This window comes from Salvelinus namaycush, chromosome 30 (assembly GCF_016432855.1).
Source record: "Salvelinus namaycush isolate Seneca chromosome 30, SaNama_1.0, whole genome shotgun sequence".
NCBI lineage: Eukaryota > Metazoa > Chordata > Actinopteri > Salmoniformes > Salmonidae > Salvelinus > Salvelinus namaycush.
The window spans coordinates 1,923,244-1,936,506 of record NC_052336.1 but is presented as its reverse complement, the minus strand read 5'-3'; the positions used below and the strand labels follow the sequence as shown (position 1 = coordinate 1,936,506).

Sequence of the window (13,263 nt, the reverse complement as noted above, 5' to 3'; positions counted from 1 at the left end):
ATAGAATCCCCATAGCAACATACCACTATAGAACCCCCCCTAGCCAGTTATTACTATAGAACCCCCCCTAGCCACATATTACATAGAACCCCCCCTAGCCACATATTACTATAGAACCCCCCCCTAGCCACTACCACTATAGAACCCCCCTAGCTCATATTACTATAGAACCCCCCCATAGCCACATTACTATAGATTCCCCTAGCCACATATACTATAGAACCCCCCCCTAGCCCATACCATTATTGAACCCCCCTAGCCACATACCTTATAGAACCCCCCTACCACATACCACTATAGAACCCCCCCTAGCCACTACCACTATGAACCCCCCATCCACATACCACATAGAACCCCCCCATCCACATACCACTATAGAACCCCCCCTAGCCACATACCACTATAGAACCCCCCCTAGCAACATATTACTATAGAACCCCCCTAGCCACATATTACTATAGAATCCCCCCTAGCCACATACCACTATAGAACCCCCCATAGCTACATATTACTATAGAACCCCCCCTCCACTACCACTATAGAACCCCCCCTAGCCACATACCACTATAGAACCTCCCTAGCCACATATTACTATAGAATCCCCCCTAGCTACATACTAATATAGAACCCCACTAGCCACATATTACTATGAACCCCCCCATCCACATACCACATAGAACCCCCCCTAGCCACATACCATTATAGAACCCCCCCTAGCCACATATTACTATTGAACCCCCCCTACACATATACTATATAGAATCCCCCCTAGCCACATAACACTTTAGAACCCCCCCAGCCAGATATTACTATAGAACCCCCCTAGCCACATATTACTATAGAACCCCCCCTAGCTACATACCACTATAGAACCCCCACTAGCCACATATTACTATAGAACCCCCCTAGCCACATATTACTATAGAACCCCACTAGCCACATACCACTATAAAAAACCCCTAGCCACATATTACTATAGAACCCCCCTAGCCACATATTACTATAGAATCCCCCTAGCCACATATTACTATAGAACCCCCCTAGCCACATACCATTATAGAACCCCCCCTAGCCACATATTACTATTGAACCCCCCCTAGCCACATATTACTATAGAATCCCCCCTAGCCACATAACACTTTAGAACCCCCCCAGCCAGATATTACTATAGAATCCCCCCTAGCCACATAACACTTTAGATCCCCCCAGCCAGATATTACTATAGAACCCCCCCTAGCCACATACCACTATAGAATCCCCCTAGCCACATATTACCTTAGGAACCCCCCTAGCCACATATTACTATAGAACCCCCCTAGGAAGATACCACTATAGAACCCCCCTAGCCACATACCATTATAGAACCCCATCCACTACCACTATAGAACCCCCCCATCCACATACCACTATAGAACCCCCCCATCCACAAACCACTATGGAACCCCCCCAGCCACATACCACTATAGACCCCCCCCTAGCAACATATTACTATAGAACCCCCCCCTAGCAAACATATTATATAAGAACCCCCCTAGCCACTATTACTATAGAACCCCCCCTAGCCACATATTACTATAGAACCCCCCCCCCCCCCCCTAGCAAAATATTACTATGAACCCCCCTAGCCAATATTACTATAGAACCCCCCCTAGCAACATATTACTATAGACCCCCCCTATTCACATATTACTATAGAACCCCCCCTAGCCACATATACCTTGGACCCCCCTAGCCACATATTACCTTAGGACCCCCCCTAGCCACATACCACTATAGAACCCCCCCTAGCTACATATTAATATAGAACCACTATAGCCACATACCATTATAGAACCCCCCTAGCCACATACCACTATAGAACCCCCCTAGCCACATACATTATAGACTCCCCAGCCACATACCACTATAGAACCCCCCCATCCACATACCACTATAGAACCCCCCCATCCACATACCACTATAGAACCCCCCCTAGCCACATACCACTATAGAACCCCCCTAGCCACATATTACTATAGAACCCCCCCTAGCCACATATTACTATAGAACCCCCCCTAGCCACATATTACTATAGAACCCCCCTAGCCACATACCACTATAGAACCCCCCCTAGCAACATATTACTATAGAACCCCCCTAGCCACATATTACTATAGAACCCCCCTAGCCACATATTACTATAGAATCACCCCTAGCCACATACCACTATAGAACCCCCCCTAGCCACATACCACTATAGAACCCCCCTAGCCACATATTACTATATAATCCCCACTAGCTACATATTACTATAGAACCCCCCCTAGCCACATACTAATATAGAACCCCCCCTAGCCAGATATTACTATAGAACCCTCCTAGCCACATATTACTATAGTACCCCCCCAGCCACATATTACTATAGAACCCCACCTAGCCACATAGTACTATAGAACCCCCCTAGCCACATACCACTATAGAATCCCCCATAGCAACATACCACTATAGAACCCCCCCTAGCCAGTTATTACTATAGAACCCCCCCTAGCCACATATTACTATAGAACCCCCCTAGCCACATATTACTATAGAACCCCCCCTAGCCACATACCACTATAGAACCCCCCTAGCACATATTACTATAGAACCCCCCATAGCCACATATTACTATAGAATTCCCCTAGCCACATATTACTATATAACCCCCCCCCCTAGCCACATACCATTATTGAACCCCCCTAGCCACATACCATTATAGAACCCCCCTAGCCACATACCACTATAGAACCCCCCCTAGCCACATACCACTATAGAACCCCCCCATCCACATACCACTATAGAACCCCTCCATCCACATACCACTATAGAACCCCCCCTAGCCACATACCACTATAGAACCCCCCCTAGCAACATATTACTATAGAACCCCCCCAGACATATTACTATAGAATCCACCCTAGCCACATACCTATAAACCCCCCATAGCTACATATTACTATAGAACCCCCCCATCCACATACCACTATAGAACCCCCCCTAGCCACATACCACTATAGAACCTCCCTAGCCACATATTACTATAGAATCCCCCCTAGCTACATACTAATATAGAACCCCCACTAGCCACATATTACTATAGAAGCCCCCATCCACATACCACTATAGAACCCCCCTAGCCACATACCATTATAGAACCCCCCCTAGCCATATATTACTATTGAACCCCCCCAGCCAGATATTACTATAGAACCCCCCTAGCCAGATATTACTATAGAATCCCCCTAGCCACATATTACCTTAGGAACCCCCCTAGCCACATATTACTATAGAACCCCCCTAGGAAGATACCACTATAGAACCCCCCTAGCCACATACCATTATAGAACCCCCCTATCCACATACCACTATAGAACCCACCCATCCACATACCACTATAGAACCCCCCCATCCACAAACACTATGGAACCCCCCAGCCACATACACTATAGTCCCCCCCCCTAGCACTATTACTATAGAACCCCCCTAGCCACATATTACTATAGAACCCCCCCTAGCCACATATTACTATAGAACCCCCCCCCTAGCAAAATATTACTATAGAACCCCCCTAGCCACTATTACTATAGAACCCCCCCTAGCAACATATTACTATAGAACCCCCCTATTCACATATTACTATAGAACCCCCCCCTAGCCACATATTACTATAGGATCCCCCCTAGCCACAAATTACTATAGAATCCCCCCTAGCCACATATTATATAGAAAACCCCCGCCACATATTACATAGGATCCCCCTAGCCACAAATTACTATAGAATCCCCCCTAGCCACATACCACTATAGAATCCCCCTAGCCACATACCACTATAGAACCCCTCCTAGCTACATACCACTATAGAACCCCCCTAGCCACATATTACTATAGAATCCCCACTAGCTACATACCACTATAGAACCCCCCTACCCAAATATTACTATAGAACCCCCCATCCACATACCACTATAGAACCCCCCCTCCACATACCACTATAGAACCCCCCCTAGCCACAACTTAAGAACCCCCCTAGCCACATATTCTATAGACCCCCCTAGCCACATATTACTATGAACCCCCCTAACTACATATTACTATAGAACCCCCCTAACCACATACCACTATAGAACCCCCCCTAGCCACATATTACTATAGAACCCCCCTACCCCCATATTACTATAGAACCCCCCCCCCCCCCTAGCCACATACCAATATAGAACCGCCCCTAGCCAGATATTACTATAGAACCCCCCTAGCCACATATTACTATAGACCCCCCCTAGCCACATATTACTATAGAACCCCCCTAGCCACATATTACTATAGAACCCCCCCTAGCCACATATTACTATAGAACCCCCCCCCTAGCCACATATTACTATAGAACCCCCCCTAGCCACATATTACTATAGAACCCCCCCTAGCCAGTTATTACTATAGAACCCCCCTAGCCACAGCACAACTTAGAACCCCCCCTAGCCAGTATTACTATAGAACCCCCCCTAGCCACATATTCCTATAGAACCCCCCTAGCCACATAATACTAAGAACCCCCCCTAGCCACATACCACTATAGAACCCCCCCTAGCCACATATTACTATAGAACCCCCCCTAGCCACATACCACTATAGAACCCCCCCTAGCTACATATTACTATAGAACCCCCCCATAGCCACATATTACTATAGAATTCCCCTAGCCACATATTACTATAGAACCCCCCCTAGCCACATACCATTATAGAACCCCCCTAGCCACATACCATTATAGAACCCCCCTGGCCACATACCACTATAGAACCCCCCTGGCCTCATACCACTATAGAACCCCCCCATCCACATACCACTATAGAACCCCCCATCCACATACCACTATAGAACCCCCCCTAGCCACATACCACTATAGAACCCCCCCTAGCCACATACCACTATAGAACCCCCCTAGCCCATATTACTATAGAACCCCCCCTAGCCACATATTACTATAGAATCCCCCCTAGCCACATACCACTATAGAACCCCCCTAGCCACATACCACTATAGAACCCCCCCTAGCTACATACCACTATAGAACCCCCCTAGCCACATATTACTATAGAATCCCCCCTAGCTACATACCACTATAGAACCCCCCCTAGCACATATTACTATAGAACCCCCCCATCCACATACCACTATAGAATCCCCCCTAGCCACATACCATTATAGAACCCCCCCTAGCCACATATTACTATAGAACCCCCCTTAGCCACATAACACTTTAGAAGACCCCCTAGCCAGATATTACTATAGAACCCCCCTAGCCAGATATTACTATAGAACCCCCCCTAGCCACATATTACCTTAGGAACCCCCCCTAGCCACATATTACCTTATGACCCCCCCTAGCCACATACCACTATAGAACCTCCCCTAGCTACATATTATATAGAACCACTATACCACATACCTTATAGAACCCCCCTAGCCAGATACCACTATAGAACCCCCGTAGCCACATACCATTATAGAACTCCCCTAGCCACATACCACTATAGAACCCCCCCATCCACATACCACTATAGAACCCCCCATCCACATACCACTATAGAACCCCCCCTAGCCACATACCACTATAGAACCCCCCTAGCCACATATTACTATAGAACCCCCCCTAGCCACATATTACTATAGAACCCCCCCTAGCCACATATTACTATAGAACCCCCCTAGCCACATACCACTATAGAACCCCCCCTAGCAACATATTACTATAGAACCCCCCTAGCCACATATTACTATAGAACCCCCCCTAGCCACATATTACTATAGAATCACCCTAGCCACATACCACTATGAACCCCCTAGCTACAATACCACTATAGAACCCCCCTAGCCACATATTACTAATTAATCCCCACTAGCTACATACCACTATAGAACCCCCCCTAGCCACATATTACTATAGAACCCCCCCATCCACATTCCACTATAGAACCCCCCCATCCACATACCACTATAGAACCCCCCCTAGCCACATACCATTATAGAACCCCCCCTAGCCACATATTACTATAGAACCCCCCCTAGCCATATATTACTATAGAACCCCCCCTAGCTACATATTACTATAGAATCCCCCCTAGCTACATACCACTATAGAACCCCCCCTAGCCACATATTAATATAGAACCACTATAGCCACATACCATTATAGAACCCCCCTAGCCAGATACCACTATAGAACCCCCCTAGCCACATACCATTATCGAACCCCCCTAGCCACATACCACTATAGAACCCCCCATCCACATACCACTATAGAACCCCCCCATCCACATACCACTATAAAACCCCCCTAGCCACATACCACTATAGAACCCTCCTAGCCACATATTACTATAGAACCCCCCCTAGCCACATATTACTATAGAACCCCCCCTAGCCACATATTACTATAGAACCCCCCTAGCCACATATTACTATAGAACCCCCCCTTGCAACATATTACTATAGAACCCCCCTAGCCACATACCACTATAGAACCCCCCTAGCCAGTATTACTATAGAACCCCCCCTAGCCACATATACTATAGAACCCCCTAGCCACATATTACTATAGAACCCCCCTAGCAACATATTACTATAGAAACCCACAGCCACATATTACTATAGAATCCCCCTACGCCACATATTACTATAAACCCCCCCTAGCCACATACCACTATAGAACCCCCCCTAGCTACATACCACTATAGAACCCCCCTAGCCACATATTACTATAGAATCCCCACTAGCTACATACCACTATAGAAACCCCCCTAGCCACATATTACTATAGAACCCCCCCATCCACATACCACTATAGAACCCCCCCTAGCCACATACCATTATAGAACCCCCCCTAGCCACATATTACTATAGAACCCCCCCTAGCCATATATTACTATAGAACCCCCCCTAGCCACATATTACTATAGGACCCACCCTAGCCACATATTACTATAGAACCCCCACTAGCTACATATTACTATAGAACCCCCCTAACCACATACCACTATAGAACCCCCCCTAGCCACATATTACTATAGAACCCCCCCTAGCCACATATTACTATAGAACCCCCCCCCCCCCCAGCCACATACCATATAGAACCCCCCCTAGCCAGATATTACTATAGAACCCCCCCCCCCCCCTAGCCACATACCATATAGAACCCCCCTAGCCACATATTACTTTATAACCCCCTAGCCACATACCACTATAGAACCCCCCCTAGCCACATATTACTATAGAACCCCCCCTAGCCACATATTACTATAGAATTCCCCTAGCCACATATTACTATAGAACCCCCCCTAGCCACATATTACTATAGAACCCCCCCTAGCCACATATTACTATAGAACCCCCCCTAGCCACATACCACTATAGAACCCCCCCTAGCCAGATATTACTATAGAACCCCCCTAGCCACATATTACTATAGAACCCCCTCTAGCCACATATTACTATAGAACCCCCCATAGCCACATATTACTATAGAACCCCCCCTAGCCAGATACCACTATAGAACCCCCCCTAGCCACATATTACTATAGAACCCCTCTAGCCACATATTACTATAGAACCCCCCCTAGCTACATATTACTATAGAACCCCCCCTAACCACATACCACTATAGAACCCCCCCTAGACACATATTACTATAGACCCCCCCCTAGTCACATATTACTATAGATCCCCCCCTAGCCACATATTACTATAAACCCCCTAGCCACATACAACTATAGAACCCCCCCTAGCCACATAACCACCCCCTATAGAACCCCCCTAGCCATTATTACTATAGACCCCCCCTAGCCACATATTACTATAGAACCCCCCCTAGTCACATATTACTATAGAACCCCCCCTAGCCACATATTACTATAGAACCCCCTAGCCACATATTACTATAGAACCCTCCCTAACCACATACCACTATAGAACCCCCCTAGCCCACATATTACTATAGAACCCCCCCCCCCCCCCCCCCAGCCACATATTACTATAGCAACCCCCCCCCCCCCCCCTAGCTACATATTACATATAACCCCCTAGCCACATATTACTATGAACCCCCCCAGCCACATACCACTATAGAACCCCCCCCCCCTAACCACATACCACTATAGAACCCCCCCTAGCCACATATTACTATAGAACCCCCTAACCACATACCATTATAGAAACCCCCCCTAGCCACATACCACTATAGAACCCCCCTAGCCACATACCACTATAGAACCCCCCTAGCCACATACCATTATAGAACCCCCCTAGCCACATACCATTATAGAACCCCCCTAGCCACATACCATTATAGAACCCCCCCTAGCCACATACCACTATAGAACCCCCCTAGCCACATACCACTATAGAACCCCCCTAGCCACATACCACTATAGAACCCCCCCTAGCCACATACCACTATAGAACCCCCCCTAGCCACATATTACTATAGAACCCCCCCTAGCCACATATTACTATAGAACCCCCCTAGCCACATATTACTATAGAACCCCCCCTAGCCACATATTACTATAGAACCCCCCCAGCCACATACCACTATAGAACCCCCCCTAGCCACATACCACTATAGAACCCCCTAGCCACATATTACTATAGAACCCCCCCATCCACATACCACTATAGAACCCCCCTAGCCACATATTACTATAGAACCCCCCACCATCCAAATACCACTATAGAACCCCCCCCCCCCCCCCCCCCTGGAAGATACAGACATTAGAGGGTGTAAGATACAGACACCAGACGTTGGAAGATACAGACACTAGACGGTGGAAGATACAGACACTAGACGGTGGAAGATACAGACACTAGACGGTGGAAGATACAGACACTAGACGGTGGAAGATACAGACACTAGACGGTGGAAGATACAGACACTAGATGGTGGAAGATACAGACATTAGAAGGTGTAAAATACAGACCCAAACACCCAGCAGGTGATCGGTAACACGCTGTGACCACCCGCTGATGTTTGTCATTCTGGTGTGTTTCTTTTCTGAAGGGGACAGCAGCAGGACAGCAGAAGTGTGAGTGTGAGTGTGAGTGTGTGTGTGTTTGTATGCGTGAGCGTGTTTGTACGTGTGTGTGTGTGTTTTTATAGTTTATATGCGTCACTAGACTGTGTGACTCTCCATGACTCTATAATAGCATCTATAATGAGATGTTCTAGTCTACAGGACCTCTTCTTTATGGACAGAAATGAGGATCAAAACCTCCCTACAGAGGACGTTTCCTGTGAAAGAAAGTAAATATCGCCATCTCTTGGACAATATTAGAAGTACAAGTTTTGTGCCAAGACAGGAAGTTCATGAAGTAACCACTAGAGGGTAGAAGTCTGTAAAATTCCGTTAAATTGAACATTAGACATCATGATTGTTGTTTAAAAGTTATAGCTGATGTATTGGGATATCTATCCTGTTCCTTTATCCATCTTTATATTTTGTCGTACCTTCCAATAAAGTCTTAAACAGGCCATACATAACTTCACAGAGCTCTTGAGCCAAAATGGGTTCCTGAAATGGACAGAAACCATAGTCTTAAACAGGCCATACATAACGATACAGAGCTCTTGAGCCAAAATGGGTCCCTGAAATGGACAGAAACCATAGTCTTAAACAGGCCATACATAACTTCACAGAGCTCTTGAGCCAAAATGGGTCCCTGAAATGGACAGAAACCATAGTCTTAAACAGGCCATACATAACTTCACAGAGCTCTTGAGCCAAAATGGGTTCCTGAAATGGACAGAAACCATAGTCTTAAACAGGCCATACATAACTTCACAGAGCTCTTGAGCCAAAATGGGTCCCTGAAATGGACAGAAACCATAGTCTTAAACAGGCCATACATAACTTCACAGAGCTCTTGAGCCAAAATGGGTTCCTGAAATCGACAGAAACCATAGTCTTAAATAGGCCATACATAACTTCACAGAGCTCTTGAACCAAAATGGGTTCCTGAAATGGACAGAAACCATAGAATTAGGCATTAGAACAATAGAATGGACATGAACTGACAGTATAGAAGGTCAGACATTTTGGTACAGAAGTTGGTCAACCACGGTCAGCTAATGCTGTGATCAGATATTTAGTCAAACAATTAATTTTAAAATTATCTGCAAAGTATGTTTATTAGCTAGCTAGACACTTTTTTATTTTATTTTTTTATTTCATTTATTTATTTTATTTTTTGAATTTTACCCCCTTTTTCTCCCCAATTTCGTGGTATCCAATTGTTAGTAGTTACTATCTTGTCTCATCGCTACAACTCCCGTACGGGCTCGGGAGAGACAAAGGTCGAAAGCCATGCGTCCTCCGAAGCACAACCCAACCAAGCCGCACTGCTTCTTAACACAGCGCCCATCCAACCCAGAAGCCAGCCGCACCAATGTGTCGGAGGAAACACCGGGCACCTGGCGACCTTGGTTAGCGTGCACTGCGCCCGGCCCGCCACAGGAGTCGCTGGTGCGCGATGAGACAAGGATATCCCTACCGGCCAAACCCTCCCTAAACCGGACGACGCTAGGCCAATTGTGCGTCGCCCCACGGACCTCCCGGTCGCGGCCGGCTGCGACAGAGCTTGGGCGCGAACCCAGAATCGCTGGTGGCACAGCTAGCGTTGCGATGCAGTGCCCTAGACCACTGCGCCACCCGGGAGGCCCCTAGCTAGACACTTTTAGCCTCATGGCTAGAAGGGATTCCACTTTTCTCAAATTAACATCAAAAGTATTTTTTTTTTGTTGCTGTTGCATTTAAAGCTTACCCTAACCCCTTTCTTAACTTTAACATAATTATCCGAACCTGATACATTAATTATCCTAACCTGCTGCCTAAATTCTCCTAACCTGATACGAAAAGACAAATTTGACTTTAATTTGACAAAAGCTGGATCTCTTCTAGCCATGACCCAGTTTTAAGTGGAATGATTCCATTAACTTTTCAAGTTAACTGTCAATATGCCAACATTCCTTACAAAGAATGCAGACAATCCACAGCCATTCGCTGGCTGAAAATATTTGATGATTTGGTTACTACATTATTCCATATGTGTTATTTCATAGTTTTGATGTCTTCACTATTATTCTACAATGTAGAAAATAGTAAAAATAAAGAAAAACCCTTGAATGTGTCGGTGTTCTGCATGTACATATCTACCTCTAATAACCTCTAATACTATATTATTATCTATACTGATGTCTAGTCACTTTACCCTGCCTTCATGTACATATCTACCTCAAATACCTTATTATTATCTATCCTGATGTCTAGTCACTTTACCCTGCCTTCATGTACATATCTACCTCAAATACCTTATTATTATCTATCCTGATGCCTAGTCACTTTACCCTGCCTTCATGTATATATCTACCTCAAATACCTTATTATTATCTATCCTGATGTCTAGTCACTTTACCCTGCCTTCATGTACATATCTACCTCAAATACCTTATTATTATCTATCCTGATGTCTAGTCACTTTACCCTGCCTTCATGTACATATCTACCTCAAATACCTTATTATTATCTATCCTGATGTCTAGTCACTTCACCCTGCCTTCATGTACATATCTACCTCTAATACCTTATTATTATCTATCCTGATGTCTAGTCACTTTACCCTGCCTTCATGTACATATCTACCTCAAATACCTTATTATTATCTATCCTGATGTCTAGTCACTTCACCCTGCCTTCGTGTAAATATTGACATCAAAAAGCTCGTACCTCTGCACATGGATCTGGTACTGGTACTCCCTGTATATAGCTCTACATTGATCTGGTACTTCCTGTATATATCTCCACAGTGATCTGGTACTGGTACTTCCTGTATATATCTCCACATTGATCTGGTACTTCCTGTATATAGCTCTACATTGATCTGGTAGTGGTACTTCCTGTATATAGCTGCACATTGATCTGGTACTCCCTGTATATAGCTCCACATTGATCTGGTACTCCCTGTATATAGCTCCACATTGATCTGGTACTTCCTGTATATAGCTCCACATTGATCTGGTACTCCCTGTATATAGCTCCACATTGATCTGGTACTCCCTGTATATAGCTCCACATTGATCTGGTACTCCCTGTATATAGCTCCACATTGATCTGGTACTTCCTGTATATAGCTCCACATTGATCTGGTACTCCCTGTATATAGCTCCACATTGATCTGGTACTTCCTGTATATATCTCCACAGTGATCTGGTACTTCCTGTATATATCTCCACAGTGATCTGGTACTGGTACTTCCTGTATATATCTCCACATTGATCTGGTACTTCCTGTATATAGCTCCACATTGATCTGGTACTCCCTGTATATAGCTCCACATTGATCTGGTACTTCCTGTATATAGCTCCACATTGATCTGGTACTTCCTGTATATATCTCCACAGTGATCTGGTACTTCCTGTATATATCTCCACAGTGATCTGGTACTGGTACTTCCTGTATATATCTCCACATTGATCTGGTACTTCCTGTATATATCTCCACAGTGATCTGGTACTTCCTGTATATATCTCCACAGTGATCTGGTACTGGTACTTCCTGTATATATCTCCACAGTGATCTGGTACTGGTACTCCCTGTATATAGCTCCACATTGATCTGGTACTCCCTGTATATAGCTCCACATTGATCTGGTACTCCCTGTATATAGCTCCACATTGATCTGGTACTCCCTGTATATAGCTCCACATTGATCTGGTACTGGTACTTCCTGTATATTTCTCCACATTGATCTGGTACTGGTACTTCCTGTATATAGCTCCACATTGATGGTGGCAGGGTAGCCTAGTGGTTAGAGCGTTGGACTAGTAACAGTAAGGTTGCAAGTTCAAATCCCTGAGATGACAAGGTACAAATCTGTCGTTCTGCCCCTGAACAAGACACTGTTCCTAGACCATCATTGAAAATAAGAATTTGTTCATAACTGACATGCCAAGTTAAAGGAAAAATAAATTGTACTCCCTGTATATAGCTCCACATTGATCTGGTACTCCCTGTATATAGCTCCACATTGACCTGGTACTCCCTGTATATAGCTCCACATTGATCTGGTACTGGTACTCCCTGTATATAGCTCCACATTGATCTGGTACTCCCTGTATATAGCTCCACAGTGATCTGGTACTCCCTGTATATAGCTCCACATTGATCTGGTACTGGTACTCCCTGTATATAGCTCCAC

At 45.4% G+C, this 13,263-nt stretch overlaps 1 protein-coding gene across 1 annotated transcript in view; it reads right to left on the bottom strand.

Annotated features, from left to right (window-relative positions):
• The window catches only part of LOC120024761 (vacuolar protein sorting-associated protein 13C-like), a 190,907-nt gene extending 181,359 nt beyond the window's left edge, over nucleotides 1–9,548 (bottom strand). The window contains exon 1 of the mRNA XM_038969047.1: nucleotides 9,518–9,548. Within this exon, the coding sequence (XP_038824975.1) occupies nucleotides 9,518–9,548 (31 nt within the window). The remainder of the gene's footprint in view (nucleotides 1–9,517) is intronic.
• Nucleotides 9,549–13,263: the final 3,715 nt, after the last annotated feature.